General features: G+C 44.4%; 2 protein-coding genes across 4 annotated transcripts in view; both read right to left on the bottom strand.

Moving 5' to 3' along the window:
• LOC127292431 (glutamate dehydrogenase 1, mitochondrial) overlaps positions 1-5,063 on the bottom strand; it is a 34,891-nt gene extending 29,828 nt beyond the window's left edge. The window contains exons 1-9 of one of the 3 annotated variants that reach the window (XM_051321823.2): positions 5,038-5,063; positions 3,206-3,346; positions 2,618-2,731; positions 1,922-2,143; positions 1,749-1,823; positions 1,439-1,555; positions 911-1,161; positions 701-776; positions 13-588 (exon numbers count right to left, since the gene is read on the bottom strand). In XM_051321823.2, coding sequence (XP_051177783.1) covers positions 316-588; positions 701-776; positions 911-1,161; positions 1,439-1,555; positions 1,749-1,823; positions 1,922-2,143; positions 2,618-2,731; positions 3,206-3,313 — 1,236 coding nt within the window. In that variant the 5' untranslated portion in view covers positions 3,314-3,346; positions 5,038-5,063 and the 3' untranslated portion in view covers positions 13-315. Of the gene's footprint in view, positions 1-12; positions 589-700; positions 777-910; positions 1,162-1,438; positions 1,556-1,748; positions 1,824-1,921; positions 2,144-2,617; positions 2,732-3,205; positions 3,347-3,475; positions 3,729-5,037 lie in introns of those variants that run through there. The other 2 variants (XM_051321820.2, XM_051321822.2) reach the window with 2 other exon arrangements.
• Positions 5,064-9,757: 4,694 nt separating this feature from the next.
• Positions 9,758-11,607, bottom strand: LOC127292430 (small ribosomal subunit protein uS13z/uS13y/uS13x). The gene is made up of 4 exons (XM_051321819.2): positions 11,473-11,607; positions 11,225-11,385; positions 10,933-11,121; positions 9,758-10,005 (listed from the first exon to the last, which is right to left on the bottom strand). The coding sequence occupies exons 1-4, from the start codon at positions 11,473-11,475 to the stop codon at positions 9,900-9,902; spliced, it is 459 nt and encodes a 152-aa protein (XP_051177779.1). The 5' UTR covers positions 11,476-11,607; the 3' UTR covers positions 9,758-9,899.
• Positions 11,608-19,498: the final 7,891 nt, after the last annotated feature.

The raw sequence follows: 19,498 nt of genomic DNA, 5'->3' as shown, positions 1-19,498 counted from the left end.
GGAAGCAACAGATTTGTAAATTTCATCACCTTGAAGGCTTGAACGCGTGATCAAAGTTCCCAAGAAACTAGATTACATTGCCGCATTTCAGCTGCAAATTCCAAAGTAAGACGATACATCGCCCCGTAGAGATCGATACTACGACCGCTCTGCCTGTCTGTCATCCTCCAAGCGATCAGAGATTGACAGAACAAACGGACTTATTGAGTTCTTTCGTTGAGCTGTGATTCGACCGAGTCGCCATTGACCGATGAAGCAGGAGACGACCAGAGAGCACGGGCGGGAGAGCGAAGGGATCGGTGTGGCCGCGGGAGCTCATGCCTCCCATCCGCGGAGGACGGTGGCGCGGGCGACGCGGTTGACGCCGAGGGTGAAGGCCCCCATGCGAAGGTCGCAGTGGTGGCTGTGGCACATCTCCTTGGTGTCCCTGAAGGCGCGGGTCATGTACGTCTTGAGCTCACGGTTCACCTTCTCCTCGTCCCACATGAACCCCTGGATGTTCTGCACCCACTCAAAGTAGCTCACCGTCACGCCGCCAGAATTGGCCAGGATATCAGGCAGGATCAGCACACCCTTCTTCGCCAAGATCTGCACATTGAATTCAGCAGGCAGTGGCATATTTCATTACTATCAGTATGTGAAGTCAGTCAGGTAATACGATCTTTGGTTTTCAAGGATGACAAAAAAATGATGTTCTTGCCTCGTCTGCCTCGGGGTCTGTGGGGTGATTGGCAGCCTCGATGATGTACTTTGCTTTGATATCATCAGCGTTGTCCCTGAGGGAAAATAATCATGGTCAAGACGAATGTTTCTTTTGCAACAGCCAGAAGGTTACTGTAACTGAACTCGCACCTCTAAATCTGACAGAAGTTAGGATGAAATGAACTACAATGAGGAAGGAGAAGATTACTTGTTTATGACTCCACCCAATGCTGCAGGGATGAGGACGTCACAATCCTCAGTGAGAAGAGAGTTCGAGTCGACCGCGTCGCCGCCCTGGAAGCCCTTGATCCCGCGGTTCTCCGCTGAGTGCTTCATTAGCTTGGCGATATCAAGGCCATTGATGTTCTTGATGGCTCCTGTGACGTCGCTGATGGCAATCACCTTACCGCCAGCTTCGGTGATCAGTTGAGCAGCCCAGGAGCCCACATTACCAAATCCCTGAAAAGGAAACCAAGGTATATAGTTGCTTATGTGTGATCAGCTATCCTTCTTTTCAGTGCAAATGTAGGTCAAGAAAGGTAATGGTGGCCCCTTTTCTAACCATAAAGTGCTCAAAGGCACATATCATGTGATCCACTGCCGCTGTAGTTCTTTACTAGCAGTATTTCTTAATCCATGTTGCATAAATATAGTGAGGCTTCATGACTCATACCAGACTGAATTCTCAACTGCTCATTGTTTTAAATTCAAAGAGCTTGACCTACACATTATTTACCTGTATTACAAAACGCTGGCCTGCGACGGTCTTGCCATGCTCTGCAAGTAAGGCTTCAGTAGCAAACAGGACTCCCCTTCCTGTAGCTGCATCTCTTCCCAGTGATCCTCCAAGGTCCTGCATTGAGCAAAAAGTTCAGGAACATGTGTAGGGATAATTAGAAACCACATTTCTCAGAGCAATCAAATCCTGGTGCTTCCATCTATTATGCTAAGCATCATATCTTGAGAAGAAAACTGTTAGAATTCTCCATGGTATCTTGCCAATTTCATCTGCAGAACATCATTTGCACTGCAGGATGGAGACCTACCACAGGCTTTCCTGTCACCACAGCAGGTGAGTAACCATGAAACTTGGAGTACTCATCCAGTATCCATGCCATTGTCTGCCTCGATGCAAGAAGCAAGAGAATTCATATGAGAATACAGATTATTAATTATAACGATATTCTTGCATAGAAACAAATATACAAGGGGAAATAACCTGTCCGTTGGTGCCCATATCAGGAGCTGGAACATCGGTATGGATGCCAATCAAGTCATGGATTTTTTGGGTGAAAACACGGGTAAGCCTTTCAAGCTCCGATATGCTCAAGTCTCCGGGGCTGCATCCTATGCCACCTTTAGCTCCTCCATACGGGATATTAGCCACGGCTGTTTTCCATGTCATTAGTTGCGCCAAGGCATTGACCTCGTCAGGTTCAACCTGAATTTTATGATAAACTTTCAATGCAAGGACTTCTTATTTTTTCGACAAAGAGTATATATTAATATCGCGGAGATACCAATTACACCCAGCCTCTGCAAACACGGACTTCTTATGATAACAGAAAATCCACACTGGTGTGGTGTATACACGTGACTGGCCTCTTCAGAACTAACACCCGTATGACAGATTTAGACCTTTAGTGAGATGTCACAAGTTTCCATGTTACAGAATAATTTTGTTCTACATTACTGCAGATAGATATTGCAAATGGTGCAGAACCAGCTCTGAGTTGAACAATTAGTCATTTCAACTATTTGAAAGGATTACGATAACTCGCTAAGTACAGAAGATTCCTGATCAAAGTAGAATCTATGCTGAAGGGCCATTTCAAGTCGGTGCCGCGAGAATCAAATACTGGCTGGTTGTATCACTGAAGAGAAGAAGAACCTAGGAATATATGTTTATTCTCACCTCATGGTGGTATCTGATTCCACCCTTCATAGGGCCCCTGGCATTGTCGTGCTGCACCCTAAACCCAACATAGGATGCTAGTGTCCCATCGTCTTTCGGAATCGTGCATTCAACCTGCAACCATACAAGCAGCATGTTACTGAAGCATATATGCAACACTTCACCTTGCATAGACAGCTTAACCTTTCAGAGCAAGTGAGTACGAGGTCAGGTCAACCACTCTTTTTTGCCAAATTTAGCAGGAAAATCACTCAAAATAACTTGACAGGGACACGGCGATTGAGAATGTGTGAGAGAATAGTATCTAGTGATCAAACTAAAAACTCAAAAATCACTCAAAATAAAAAATGCATTTAATAGAAAAATAGTATCTAGTGATCAAATTAAAACTCATAAATCTAGGACAAGGTGAAAATAATCATAGGTCAACTAGTCAACTACCCCAAGGACCAAGGTGATAATTTTCAGTAACAACTGGACTCCAGAAACCAAAGCAAGCATGGGTGTCCAGATTCACTCCTTCAGAGCCAATAAAACAACAACAAAAACTCGGATCATTTTTCTGAGGTAAGAAGGCCGGATCACCACCTTGATCTCCCTGAACGGGATGAGCAAGCTCTTCTCCAGCTTGGAGTCGAGACCCAGCAGCTTGGCCGCCTGCTTGAAGTTCCTGCTGGTCGCCGCCAATGCATTCATCCTGTTCGACGAAATTCCCCTCCGGAGCAGCCCCTGAAAAACGGATCGAGAAACCAAACAGTAAGTAAGAAACCAAGGAATCTAATCACGCGAGATAGAAAGATCAAATAAACCAATCAGACTCGGCGCAAGGAACCAAAGGATAATCTACTTTTATATTACCGAGTAGGAGCAGAGCAAAGTGTTACTGTCGAGCAGGGGGCAGGCAGCAGCAGCACAAAGATCGTGGAGGCGTTTCAGGTAGGTGATATGTATATATAGGCCGCACAGAGCTCCATCGTGGAGTCTGGATAAGTTCAAAAAGCAGAGGCGCAAAAAATTTGTCTCTGGCGTAATACAAGATCTGGTTTGCATTCCCAAAAAATGGTACAAGATCTGATTCTTGCCCTATTTGCAATTAATTGCTCTAGAGACCCGGGCCCTGTCTGCTTGTAAATAACTATTGTAGCATACCAGAGGAAGGTGTGTGTCAATCTATGCAAAAGAATCACTATTTACCCTTTTATTGACAAGGGGATACGAATCAGTGTTTAAAAAAAAGATAGGAACTTAATTACCATAGAAAGAACATACTTTTGGATCAGGTATATTTGGACAATTTTGATCAAGATTCAGACAACAGTTCCTCTTTAACTTGCTGGAGAATATCCAGCAATTTGAAAAGGGTGTTCAAGAAAGCTTCTTCATGCGGCAGCAACAAACTGCTCATCCGGTTAGGTGTACAAGGCTGAGCATGTACTGATTGTACTGCCACGCAGGAAGTTGCTGGAATGCTGACGATGAGCATGCACATGTGAGCGCTGACAATTTCATGGTTACACATACACATATCTGAATCATGTTCTTACAACCAGCCAAAAACTTTGTTTAAAAGTTTGAGTTGCTTGAGTACTACTGTGGAAATGTGAGCGTTAGAGGTTGACCTACCTAGTAGATAGAGAAGAGCGAAATTTCCGGCCCTGAGCAAGTTGGAAAGCACATGGCTGACTCAGCCGGGATACAGTCTGGAATTGTTTAGCTGACTATGCATACTTGCTCTGGAATTGTCACTCAACACAAACGAAATGCCTAAATACAACACATGTATCCCATGGATTCAACGGTTGTAGATAAACTCTGGTTAAGAGTTGGGTACTGCAGCATGTGAAGCATATGCCTTATATGTTCTTTCGAAAAAATAATGCCGCATATATTTTCTTGTCTTGTGGTGACAAGATAGATCATTTGGCTCTTGGTGTTAATTAAATGAACTTATTGGTATAGTTTGTCGGCTACAAGATAAGGAGGCATATGTTAAAGGAAGAAACTAAGCATTCGCTGAAAAGGTAGAAGGAATACAGGAGTAGGGCAATCCTAAAACAGACAGCAAAATCATGTGGATTATAAAGAAATGAGAAAAATCATACGGATTGTAAGTGGATTGGTTGGTTATCTTTAAGAAAACAAGGATTCCAGATTTTGTAATTCCTGCATTATATTTTGCTTTTTTTTTGCAGTACTCTAAAATAATGATAAAACCAGCACCCCACTGTCACCACAGATAGGGAGATAATGAAGCCGATATTCTCAAATCAGAGCCCGGATTAGGTAGGTTTAAGTAACAAAAAAATCAGAGCTTGGAGTAACTATTGATCAGTGTGACTAATGCTAACAAATGCACATCACCACCTGAACTTACACGGAAGCACGAAAGGAGAGGGTAAGATAATACTTTCTTCTCACACCTGAGGGAAGTGAAGGCGGCTCTGAGTCGGAATGTCGCCTGGCCACGCTGTTGTTGTATTCACGGAGGATAACAAGGGGTTTTATAGGGATAAACATTGAGAATATGATACACGGAATTTGATCAGAGATTTTTTTTATAATAGGAGCTTTATTATTTTAAAAAGCAATTACCCCGGCCTCTGCATAGCCAAGAAGATGCACACAGCCGTTTCATAGTCTCAAAAATCTCAACATGAAAATAAAAAGAAGAATTACATATCAATCATGAGCAAATGTAAAAACGCCTAAGGTGTAGGTGGCGGTCCAATCCTTAGATTATGCTGCCATCAATGTAGGGAAAAGGTATCCCTCACTGTATCCTCCAACCGTGTACAGACCTCCGTAAAGAGGTCGCGGTTCTCCACTCTCTGCAGCGCAGACCATGAACGGAGAATAGCGGTACATCTGTAAATAACCTGCATAAGAGAACAATCCTTATCAGTAAAAACTTTGTCATTTTTACATAACCATAGTGACCAGATAACGGCAAGCGCTCTCACCCTAATAAGCGTCCTAAACCTATGATCAATATCGTGAAGTCAATTACCAAAGATATTGGCCACACTAGTTGGAGGATACAGATCAGATGCTACTTGGATGCATGACCATATAGATCTGGCAAAACGGCATTGGGTTTCAGAAGATTAGATTACCCCTCGACTAAATACCAGCTAAAAATCTTTATTTTTAGCGGTATTTTCATCTTCCAAATCTTCTTGTTCTTATCAACTAGTATATCAGGCTGGATAATTGCATTTTGATCAGAGATACGGAGGGAGTGCCGGAGTGGGACCAAGATTCCTCCAAAGACTCCGGGGATGGAATCCACATATGATTCCAGCTGCTTGAGTTGAGTTGCATCTCATTCCATTCATCTCTATGCTATTCCAAGGCCAAATGGGCAGAGGGTCCACTCCCCTCTTGTTTCCTCTCCACCCTCTTGTGTTCTGAAATTCTTAGAGATTACTTGGCATCCCAAACTGTAGATCTCCCTCGTCGATACAGAACTATTGGCAGATTTTAACAAATTTCCTAGGTCATAAACCGCAAAGAGAACCTATTGTACGTTGCTGGAGATCGTATCATCCAAGCGATGATTATGAGTTGTAGTCACGACTCAGGACTTTCCCCAAATCTTATTTCAAAAGGATGCCCTCGTAATAAATATAGCAGAATAAGAAGACTCCTGCATGAAAAAAGAAGTCTGCCATAGGTGAATAATATGTCCACAGAAAAAAGTCAGGCCATGCATTACTAAGAAGCAACTAGCGTCCTAAAATCCTAATCAAAATGTGCCCGCAACCGAAAGCCAGTGGTCATGAAATATGACGCGGCGTATTCTTGCGTAGTTGCGTCACTGAGCCGGGAAAACCGGAAGATACGCCTTGCAAATTGGTGCAATTGGAGTCCAACAGCATTGCCACCCCGGGAGTCATGTTGCTTTGGAATTCCAGTAGATGGATTACCTGTATTTCTTTGGTGGGCAATGCATAGATTACTACTGGACCATTATTGCTGCTGTCATGGATGAAGCATCATGCTGCATTAGGCCAAGAAAGCAGACCCAAAAAGGATTGTAGGAAGGTTCTTTCAGCATAAAGTATACAATGTATTAAGTATAGAAAGATTCCAGCCGTGGCATACACCAACTTGTGAGGAATCTTCTGTATCAATGTTTAAGAGTTAGCACTGGACAAGTCATAAGTCTCCTTTCATCATTTGGTTTTCACAAGAATATGTGAAAGCTTTGCTTGGTTGTTACCAACTGCTAGCGATTCCTGGATTTTTGAAGAATTTTGAGGGAACGGAAATAAAATCCCTGATATATACTTTCGAAGCAAAGCAATTATGATTTATTTGGGTAACAAGAAACAATAGATTCGACTAATTTCATATACAAATAATAAAATGTAGCTTAGAGGATCAATGTGAAATTCCTAGGGATATTCTTTAGACTAAATCCGAAAGGAAGTTTTAATATGCTTATGGAAAGAATATATTATGTTATGTTCCCTGTTCAAGTTACAGCAAAATCCTCAAATATCATCGGGACATCTTTTGAGATTAACACTGACGTTTACATGATTGCATTATTATTTCTGTTTGTTTCAATGGTTTTCATTTCTGTGTGGCCACTAGACTTCATGCAATTATTTTAGACGACGGGTTTATGGACTCGTTAAAGACAGTGTGTTGAAGTCAATGCCTACCATAAGGTGCAAAGGAAAAAAGTGTGGACGTAGTTATTCCACAATCTGGATGTCGATTAGGACTACCACTTACGAGTAAACATAACCCTGAGCGTCTTTCTGTTAAGATCCATTCGAGTCATGGTTCTAGTGGTGCTATTTTAAAATTTTAGATAGTCCATTTAAGCTACAAAAGTAGTAGGCAGAAATGATAGTCAAAGTTGGAGCCATGTGGCACATCGGGTCTGCAAAAATACTTGACCCTTCAGAATCCGTAATGTAGAACAAGCACAAAGTTGAAGAAAAGGTATAGCGATGCAAAGTATAAATACTCCTAAGTTGTGACTCCTCTAGCTTGCAGTTAGCAATGTCATCATGCACTGGGAAGTGGGAAGTCTTCTGCCAACTTCTCCAGTTAATACATATGTGGGTATGATAGTGGTTAAGACACGGCATAACAAAATGTGTCTAAAGTGACAAAGTTGGGATGTACTCATGTACTGTATGTCTGTATACATTTGTTCTCTACATTTGGGACACTAATCATAGGTAAGTACAATCTTTCGAGATGCATGCTTCAGTGCTATGTGTCGCAAGATAACATGCAGACATTGCACCCAAATATGCCAGCTAGAAATTAAGAATACAAACAGGTTGCGTTCTCTTGAAATCCAAGCTCGTAACCCATGGACAACAATTGAGTAGTTTCATCATCTAACATTTATAAGAGCATCTCCAGCCGCGTCCCCCAAACCGTCCCCCAAAGCGCGCCGGATCGAGCGTTTGGGGGACGTGTTTTGTTCGTGCCGCGTTTGGGGGACGTCGCTCCCCAGCCGCGTCCCCCAAACGCCGCCCCCAAACATTAAAAGTACTTTTTTTGGCTAGAAAAAAACTATTTACTAATATTCAAATCGGTTGAACATAAACAAATTATATATAAAACTTCGGAAAAATATAATTAAATACATATAAACTATCTACTTCTTCTTCTTCGCTGATGGCCCCGCCTCGTCGTTGTCATCGCGGTGGCGCTTCCTGCTCGTCACCTCTTCCGAAGAGGCGGTGTCGGCGCCCGACGCGTCGGAGTCCTCCTCGTCGTCGGCGGTGCTCGTCGGCTGCGCCTTTGCCTTTGCCTTTGCCTTGGCCTTGGCGGCCTTGGCCTCGGCCGCCTTGGCCTTGGCCGCCTTCGCCTTCGCACGGGCCACCGCCGCCACCGCGTCCTCGCTCTCTTCTTCCTCCGCGTCCTCCTTCCAGCCCAGCCATTCCTCCTCGTTGTCAACTGGCGGCGGGGAATCGTCGCCGCTGCTCGGCGTCCTGGCTCTCTCCCACCAATGGCGCCAGCCAGCAGGCTTTCCCTCGCTGGAGGTGTCGGACGGGAGCTGGGAGATGTAGCTCATCGTCGCTGGAGGTGTCGGATGGAGGCTTGGATGAATGGTGGCGTACGTACGGGTCTTATTGAGCGCGGATGAACGGCGGCGCAGAAGTCGAAGAGAGCAGCGGTTGCTCTTCCGAGGAGTCGGCGCTCCATTCCGGCGGGGTTGGCGCGTCGTCGACGCGGTTGCGCTTCCTGGCAACTGCACCGTCACTACGTATGTGGCGGTTGAGCGTCCGAGCCGCTGACGGGTCGGGCCCACGCCTCCTCGCCTCTCATTTCGTTGTGTCCGGCGTGCCCGGTGCGTCCCCTGTGGGACGGGGACGGGCTCGGGACGCCGGACACCGTATCGGGCCGCGCCGGACAAAAAAGGCCTTTGGGGCGCGCAGCTGGGAACGTTTTTTTGTCCGGCGCGCCCCAAATCGCTTTGGGGGACGCGACTGGAGATGCTCTAAGCCACCATTCACACTGATGAGATTTCCCAAAGAACTGCCAAAAACTACTTGGAGTATACCATAGATCTGACACTAGCAGTGAGTATGCACAACGGGGAAATGGGTAAGGTAACGTCTGCCCAGTGACCCCTCTAGAATGGTTGCGAAAGGTCTAATAAAATGTGACCAAGGTGGCAAGTTAATACTTTCTCAGGCTTAATTGGTTTGCTTAACTGTCTAAGGGACCAGAGGAAGTGGCACACTTGTAGAGAGCTTCAAAATTCTACTTCAAAGTAGCTATTTTCAAAAAAAACAGCAATATCCTTACTGTCATGACAACCTACTGCTGGAATAACTAGAGCAAGCACATCACATTGCTGCGCTAGCTTTTAGGTTGCAAAGAAAAAGAATGATCCAGCCTACTGCAAGAATAACTAGATTAGGCACATCAACATTGCTTTGCTAACTTTTAGGTTGCAAAGAACAAGAATGATGATACAGCCATATACAGGACAGGCGTAGGCTTATCAGCATTGACCAGATGAAACAGTGAAAGGAGTCAGCACACAACAGTGGCATCGGAATAAAATTACTCTTAGGTGTTCAAAAGGAAATTCAAGATACAATATATTAAAGTTCCAGAACTGCAAAATATGATCTAGTGCAAAATATCATCCAAGGTAATTGTCTAAACAGGGAGCACCTCATTAAGACTCCCGAAATGGACACATCATCCAAGGTAATTGTCTAAACAGGGAACACCTCATTAAGACTCCCAAAATGGACCAAGCCAGAAGTAGTGGCAATCTATGTGTGTCAGTTAAAGCTTATCGCTTCTTGGAGACACCAACAGTCTTTCCTCTCCTGCCGGTAGTCTTGGTGTGCTGACCACGGACACGGACACCCCAGTAGTGACGAAGACCACGATGGTTACTGCAAAAGGAAGGACATGTAACATAAGAGATCACATACATTTTGAAATAATCAAATTATAAAGTTTAATCAGTCTACAGATAATCACACAACTTACCAAACAATGCACTATTATCCAAAACAAATTCTACACACCCAAAGGGATACTAAAAGGACACGTGGAAGATATTGACAACCACAGCAGTGATAGAACTTAACATGTCAACTAAAGCAATGGGCAAACAAGAAAATCGCATCCACAAGTAAGACACACAAACTGATTCTAATAAATGACTGCACTGAATAATTTGTAACCACATTCTAAAGTACCAGTTGCAGGTTCATATTACATGGGTAATGGGAAGACTAGCCTGGCATCCCTAAGCAATGATCAGCTCACCCTGAACAAGCCAAATCACCACTAGCAGCATATAAGACATATTATATCATTGCATTTAGTGCTCTCATCTTTTTCTTTTGAAGTGTTCTCATCTTTGTTCTTCACAAATTAGGGAGGAAAGAAAGGTGTGTGCCTCCAGTATAACACAACAAACGAAAGTATAATGAAAAACGGAATGACACACGTAAAAATATTACTAAATACAATTGCAATTTGTTCACTAAGTTGTAGCATAGTAATCATAATGACTCATCAACTAACAACCTATACATTGTAAACCAGACTAGCAAGAGGCACTTCCCTTATAAACAAAGAGAGAATTGGTAATCATTACAAACATTTCAGACTAGATTGATTTCCACAGAATACATAGATAATCCAAAATCCAGCGAGGTGAAACTGTAGAATATGAAATGTCAACTGCTACTAGCTCACCACCATAGCTAAGCATACCCAAAATGTGAAGTGCAAGCATCAACAGCTGGTGTATCTAAAAAATCATCACTCATCAACCAATATGAGTAATAATAGTAGAGACAAGTTCATACCGGATCTTCTTGAGCCTCTCGAGGTCATCCCTGAGCTTCATGTCAAGCTGGTTAGAGACGACCTGGGAGAACTTGCCGTCCTTGTAGTCCTTCTTTCTGTTAAGGAACCAGTCCGGCACCTTGAACTGCCGCGGGTTCTGCAACACCGTCATCACCCGGTCCATTTCGTCGGTTGTGAGCTCTCCTGCCCTGCACCCCCACAAAACACAACACACTGCTCAGCCCATCACATAACAATAAGAGAGATCTGACAAGGATACTTGTGCACTTGAGACGAGTGCTGGTTCATTACCTCTTGTCCATGTCGATGTCGGCCTTCTTGCAGATGATGTTGGAGAAGCGGCGCCCAACACCCTTGATGGAGGTCAGCGCGAACATGATCTTCTGCTTACCATCGACGTTGGTGTTCAGCAGACGCAGAATGTGCTGGAACTCCTCACCCGCGATCAGCGACTGCGACCAAAATGCACTTCGGAAGTCAGTACACGAGGGTGTATCGGCACGCGGTTTGATCAGGGAAGGCGAGACGAGGACGCTTACCATGGCGGCAGTCGGCGTCGGCGGCGGCTGCGGCGGCGGCTGGGGCTCGCGGGGGCACAAGGAGGAGGTGGGCGTTCGCGCGACTAAGATTTTGGAAGCATGGTTACGGTTACGACTATATACCAGAGGTGAAACCCTAGCGCTTCATCGGACGGCTGTGATCTGTGGAGTGTCGATTCAATAAATGGGTAGCATTCTTGGGCTTTGGTGGCCCCTATTGGGCCGTTTGAGTAGCTTTGCCTTTACACTGGGCCTTCCTCCTTTTTACCCTCGGGCCTGAAGAAACTATATTTCTCCTCGTATTGCCATTTCATTTATTTTTTTCTCAAAAAAAAAAAATCATAACACTCGATTCCATTAAACCGGCTCACCATTAAACCGGCTCGCTAACCACTAAAACATTTACAACGTCTAGTACTTCATCTAGTACCGTGCTTTCGTGTTTAGCGGTAAAATAGTTCGTCAGTCCGCTCATGTATCACGTGTCCCCAATAACTACATCTACCATGTTGTCCGCTCCCTCATCCCACCTCCACACCGCCCAAATCACCGCCGCGCCTCACCCCACGACCTCCACCCCCACCGCTGCGACATCAGCATCTGCCTCTGGTACGCCAGGATCTGCCCTCACGTCCCTCTGTCGTCGCCACAAGACCAGCCTTCGGGCACACTTCTCGCCCTATTACTCGATGCCACCCCCACCGAAAACCTCGTGGATAACATGGCGGCATCAATAGATATGATGTTGCTCCTTCCCATGCTGCCACGACGCTGCCCCACCCTCCAAAGCCCGTTGTGTCGCCTTTTCCGCCTGTCATGTTCTCTCCAAAGAGCAGCGTCTCGCAGGAAAATGCCGCAGTCCGCACATGCGCACGACCAAGCAGAGGATCGATGCGTCTTAGATGCCGCTCCAGGACGGATAGGCACCGGGGGACGCCGGTGTTAGATCGATCGACCGTGGCATGCACTGAGTTCCCGCACCAATTTGCTTCAACCAGGTGATTTCCAAATCTGGACAAACAAAATCTATGGTACGAGCACTTAAATTTGCTTCAGCGTAGTCATCGTGGTTGACTCTCTCTAGAAATCTTTGTTGCTTAAAAGATAATGCAAATGTTAATCAGTTGGTCGCCTCTAGTTAGTTGGCTCCCTCTTAACGACGCCCTCACACTAATTTATCTCTAACCCATCAACTTTTGTGGCTTAACAAATACTACAAATGTTAAAATGTTAAATGTATTGTCTTGTCGATTCAGTTTTCTATTCGATCATAGGAGTTAGTTTGTGGGGTTAATTTTCTCGCTCCCTGGGACATTATTCTTGTGAAGGGGATTCAGTTCTTGGCTTTCAAAGATTCAATTTATGTGCTTCTCCTTCTAGAGGGTGCGTTTTTTGGATGATAAGGTGCATGTTAATAAATTTGGAAGATGGCTCCTCCGTGTCTCGGCCCCACGATTCAGGCAGAGCAAGTGGTTATTGTCCAATTATACTTTATGCGACCAATCCTATGTAAACTTCAGGAAATAATTCTTATAATTTAATTCTTTTGCCCTGTCAAATTGTTCATTGTTCTTCACTAGCACAAAAATTTATTCGATGTTTCTTGTAGTTTAGATTGCCTCCCTATACTTTGTCAATTATATGAAACCATGGATAAGATTATTTAGGCATCGTGAACAATTGCAGGTTAGGAAGCCTGCTTCAGATGGAACTAGATTGCACAAACTTTTGGTAGCTCGAGAACACGGGTCGCTTTCGTTCCCTAGCTGGATGACTTGTTGAGCTGTTTGGGACGATAGTCGGCCAGTGTGCCTAGCATACACCGACTTGGAGCTTGGTTGCCTAAGGCCATGTTCAAACCTAGTTGGTAGATTACTTTACCTGTCTCCGGGCACCCGGTTACCCATGATCCCGTCACCTATAATGCTCAAGCACATGGTTAGTCCACTTATCATGATGTTATTGATGGTTGTGAAATACCCACATTTTCTCACGTTTAAACATTTAGCTATGTCAAGAAATTGACTAAGTTTACTCTCAATGTGCTATTAATGACTAATTATTGTAAAGATGTGCAATCTCTTATATCTTTAAATGGTGTGAGGAAATCAAATCATAATGGCAAATGAACTTGCAATTACTGAAGAAAATATCAGCACAAGTGCAACAAAATTAACCAGAGGCCGAAACTCGGTTCCAGGGAGTTTAGTGGACATCGGTACGGGCAAGCCCCGCCTGTACCGTCCGCCTGTACTGGGTGCCGCAACCTTCCTGAGGTCAAACCTTATAAGTTCCATGAAGGGAGCCACGCCAAAGAGAGAGTCATTCGTCGTCAAACAGAGCCACCACCCATCAGATCCATATACACCACACCAAAGGAAATCCACCACCATAGTTCATCCATTACATCTCCTATCTCCTCCATAGTCATAGCCATCACCATTGTAATAGAGATCTCATTGAGAATTGGCAACCATTGTAAAAATATTATGTTTTCAATTCAAGTATTTACAATAATGATTTCTAACTTTGATCGTGAAATTATGTGTGATTGTGAGTAGTCCCCACGGGATGCGGGTTGGGGTGAATCCTCGTAGCGTTTATATGCATCTGATAAGTATGCACCGAAGGTTGGGTGCACGGAAGGAAACAATTTCTTTTCTTCGATAAATATAACTATATAAGCACATACGAAAACTTAGATTTCTTAACCTAAACAATGAAGATGATAAATTTGTATAGAAATTTAGTGCATCATGGACTTCCTCGGTAAAATGAATGTATGCTTATTTCATGAATGGTCATACATTTTTTTAAAAAAAAATGGAAGCTGAAAGTACCACTAAATTAATATTACGATCTTCATGTGGTTCCTACACAAAAAAACTTATACTTACAAAACATAATTTGCAAAGTGTAGCTAGAATGGGTTTTTTAATTAATATACTTACAAAAATTATGTTGACAAAATCAAGAGTCAGATGGGAGAGGTTGCTCTCACATTGACCCCGCAAGGCGAACCTAACCCCAATATGTTCAATTTTTTACCGGTATACAACAACAACAGTGGAAATTATTTAGCATATCTACTCGTAAAGGCAAAATATAGACTAAATGACAAATAGGAAAGTAAACCCAACAGAAAATCACAGTTTTAAGCATCAGTTGCTACCCGCGTGTACTGTGGCTTCTGGGTTGCGATGCGATGCTTCTTGCTAATCACTAGCTAGGTTGATCGCTAGGTACTTGAATTGGCTACTTTTCAAATAAAAAGCAAAGATGGACTCATGATTTAGCCCAATCACTAGCGTTATTAGCCCTGCTCAACAACATCTTTCACGGTTCTGCCTGAGCCGCGAGTGATTGGAGCCCGGTCACTGCCTAATCACGAGCCCCAACTCCTTGTTAGGCAGCGTCTTGCGCCTGAAGGCGCATGGAGTCAAGGTTGGGCACATGATTGGGCAACGGGGACCTTGGGTCCACCGATGCATGGAATCAATCGTCACGACCATTTGGGAGCGAGGGCTTTAGGTGAGGAGCACCATGAGGTGCTAGGGTCATCGATTCAGTGCTCGATGAGGGATGTGGGGTGGCTCGGGGTACTTCTGGTGGAGAGAAATGAGGGAGAGCGATGGGTGGCTCAACATTTGACAAAGCTTAGGAGAGGTGATCTAGATTCATTGATTTTCTGGGCAAGTTGTGGGGAAACATAAGAGAAGAGGAGATGCAAGTGTACCGTGTGAGGAGACAAGTTTTGCATGGGTGGTGACCTCCGCGCACAGTCATGTTGCCCACGTTCCTGGTAAACCACCGCACCATAGCTCAAACCCTCAAGCCACCTTATGTCTCTGGGCACTCTAGGTTTTTTTTTTGACGTTTGGGCACTCTAAGCTAGGTGGCAAGGTAAGAGCATAAGCAAACTTGGACATGTGTTTGAATTGAAAATGTGCATGTCAAAGAAAGTAGCTGCTATTGTTGTCACACTCGGGTCTAGTCTGGTCACTACTGCGCCACCACTATTGATGACTTCTTCATCGACGTGATGTGCCTCAGCTCAGCCCGAGGTTAGGTAACACGCCACTAGGGACCGAGTGTTGGCTTCAAGAGCACCGTCTCGAGCATCTCGACATCGCCACCGTTCTTGGCGCTATGGATGACGACCGTGCTGTCGCCTATGAGGTAGAGCACGACCTCCAGGTACTCCTCCTCCTTGAACCATGTGCTTCATCGCCTCACACTTTTGTCATCCGGGCTCTCCTGACCCCCTGCTGCTTTTGCCTACGAGAGGAAAACGAGATGGGAGACTAATAGGTGGGACCCACATCCTCCTCATTGAGCAGTTCATACGTGTTCCGAAATAACTGCTGTCATGTTTATCGTGTTATGCAAATCTTTCTACTCACTCCGATACGTATTATCTAGACACATTTTAGTTATAGATAGATACATTCATACTAGCAATAAGTAATATGGATGAGATGAAGTAAAAAAATTTGGTGCATTTTTTTAGGAAAAAATAAAGTGGTGGTGTTCTTTAAATTCCTCCTCCATGGGGGTGGCACGTTCTGATCCTGACCGTCGAAGATACGTATCGTACCCCTCCGGTCTCACGATGGCAATTTTATCCACGGATCCGGGTATCCACGGATATTCGACCCGCCGGGCACGGGTATGGAGGGTTGGTTGTGTCCACGGATTTCATGGGACGGATATCCGATAATTCATGGAGCGGGAACGGGGCAGAGATTTTGCTCCATGGATATTCGATGGATATCCAACTGACATGTGAGACCCACATGTCAGTGACACATGAGATTTTACCTACGATTGGTTGTCCTTTTTAGGCCCAAATCACCAAACCCTTAATTTAAGCCTTAATGATTTTGTACTCCAAATAATCACGGAACCGCCTTGTGCTTGAAGGAGATATGCCCTAGAGGCAATAATAAAGTGGTTATTATTTATATCTTTATGTTTATGATAAATGTTTATATATCATGCTATAATTGTATTAACCGAAACATTAGTACATGTGTGATATGTAGACAACAAGAAGTCCCTAGTATGCCTCTTAAACTAGCTTGTTGATTAATGGATGATTAGTTTCATAATCATGAACATTGGATGTTATTAATAACAAGGTTATGTCATTATATGAATGATATAATGGACACACCCAATTAAGCGTAGCATAAGATCTAGTCATTAAGTTATTTGCTATAAGCTTTCGATACATAGTTACCTAGTCCTTATGACCATGAGATCATGTAAATCACTTATACCGGAAAGGTACTTTGATTACACCAAACACCACTGCGTAAATGGGTGGCTATAAAGGTGGGATTAAGTATCCAGAAAGTAGGAGTTGAGGCATATGGATCAACAGTGGGATTTGTCCATCCCGATGACGGATAGATATACTCTGGGCCCTCTCGGTGGAATGTCGTCTAATGTCTTGCAAGCATATGAATGAGTTCATAAGAGACCACATACCACGGTACGAGTAAAGAGTACTTGTCAGGAGACGAGGTTGAACAAGGTATAGAGTGATACCGAAGATCAAACCTCGGACAAGTAAAATATCGCGTGACAAAGGGAATTGGTATTGTATGTGAATGGTTCATTCGATCACTAAAGTCATCGTTGAATATGTGGGAGCCATTATGGATCTCCAGATCCCGCTATTGGTTATTGGTCGGAGTGAGTACTCAACCATGTCCGCATAGTTCACGAACCGTAGGGTGACACACTTAAAGTTGGATGTTGAAATGGTAGTACTTGTATATGGAATGGAGTTCGAATATTTGTTCGGAGTCCCGGATAAGATCCCGGACATCACGAGGAGTTCCGGAATGGTCCGGAGAATAAGATTCATATATAGGATGTCATTTTATGTGAATTAAAATGTCGCGGAAGGTTCTATGGAAGGTTCTAGAAGGTTCTAGAAAAGTCCGGAAGAAACCACCAAGGAAGGTGGAGTCCACATGGGACTCCACCTCCATGGCCGGCCAACCCTAGTGGGGGAGGAGTCCCAAGTGGACTCCCCCTTAGGGGGCCGGCCACCCCCCATATGTGAGGTGGAACTCCCACCTTTGGTGGGAGTCCTAGCTTGGCTAGGTTTCCCCCTCTTATGGAAGGTTTTTGGTTCGGGTCTTATTCGAAGACTTGGACACCAACACTTGGGGATCCACCTATATAATGAGGGGCCAAGGGAGGGGGCCGGCCACCCTAAGACCACAAGCTGGCCGCCCCATTGAAGTGGCTGGCCACCCCCTCCCAAACCCTAGCCGCCCCCCCTCTCCTCCATATCTCCCGCGTAGCTTAGCGAAGCTCCGCCGGACTTCTCCACCACCACCGACACCACGCCGTCGTGCTGTCGGATTCAAGAGGAGCTACTACTTCCGCTGCCCGCTGGAACGGGAGGTGGACGTCGTCTTCATCAACAACCGAACGTGTGACCGAGTACGGAGGTGCTACCCGTTCGTGGCGCCGGAACCGATCGTGATCAAGATCTTCTACGCGCTTTTGCAAGCGGCAAGTGATCGTCTACCGCAGCAACAAGAGCCTCCTCTTGTAGGCTTTGGAATCTCTTCAAGGGTGAGACTCGATACCCCCTCGTTGCTACCGTCTTCTAGATTGCATCTTGGCTTGGATTGCGTGTTCGCGGTAGGAAAATTTTTGTTTTCTATGCAACGTTATCCTACAGTGGTATCAGAGCCGTGTCTATGCGTAGATGGTTGCACGAGTAGAACACAATGGTTTGTGGGCGTTGATGCTCTTGTTATCTTTAGTTTGAGTACTTTGCATCTTTGTGGCATAGTGGGATGAAGCGGCTCGGACTAACTTTACATGACCGCGTTCATGAGACTTGTTCCTCGTTCGACATGCAACTTGTATTGCATAAGAGGCTTTGCGGGTGTCTGTCTCTCCTACTATAGTGAAGATTCAATTTACTCTTCTATTGAAAACATTAGTATCAACGTTGTGGTTCATGTTCGTAGGTAGATTAGATCTCTCTCGAAAACCCTAAACCACGTAAAATATGCAAACCAAATTAGAGACGTCTAACTTGTTTTTGCAGGGTTTGGTGATGTGATATGGCCATAATGTGATGATGAATATGTATGAGATGATCATTATTGTATCGTGGCAACCGGCAGGAGCCTTATGGTTGTCTTTAAATTTCATGTTGAGTAGTATTTCAAAGTAGTTGTAATAGTTGCTACATGGAGGACAATCATGAAGACGGCGCCATTGACCTTGACGCTACGCCGACGATGATGGAGATCATGCCCGAAGATGATGGAGATCATGTCCGTGCTTTGGAGATGAAGATCAAAGGCGCAAAGACAAAAGGGCCATATCATATCACATATGAACTGCATGTGATGTTAATCCTTTTATGCATCTTATTTTGCTTAGATCGCGACGGTAGCATTATAAGATGATCCCTCACTAAAATCTCAAGATAATAAAGTGTTCATCCTTAGTAGCACCGTTACCAAGTCTTGTCGTTTCGAAGCATCTCGTGATGATCGGGTGTGATAGATTCAATAAGTACATACAACGGGTGCAAGACAGTTTTGCACATGCGGATACTAAGGTGGCCTTGACGAGCCTAGCATGTACAGACATGGTCTCGGAACACGTGATACCGAAAGGTAGAGCATGAATCATATGGTTGATATGATGAACACTTTGAGTGTTCGCCATTGAAATCACACCTTTTCTCGTGATGATCGGGTTAAGGTGCGGTGGATTTGGTTCGTGTGATCACTAAGACAATGCGAGGGATATTGTTTTGAGTGGGAGTTCACTTAGGTTTTTAATTATGTTGAATTAAAATTTGAACTCAATTTGTCATAAACTTAGTCTAAACTCTTGCAAATATATGTTGTAGAGATGGCGTCCCCAATCAATTTTAATCAGTTCCTAGAAAAAGAGAAACTTAAGAGCAACGGTAGCAACTTCACCGACTGGTTCCGTCATGTGAGGATCTTCCTCTCTGGCGGAAATCTGCAATTTG

This window comes from Lolium perenne, chromosome 4 (assembly GCF_019359855.2).
Source record: "Lolium perenne isolate Kyuss_39 chromosome 4, Kyuss_2.0, whole genome shotgun sequence".
Classification (NCBI taxonomy): Eukaryota; Viridiplantae; Streptophyta; class Magnoliopsida; order Poales; family Poaceae; genus Lolium; species Lolium perenne.
The sequence above is the reverse complement of the archived record's forward strand: the minus strand, read 5'-3'. Positions and strand labels throughout refer to the sequence as shown.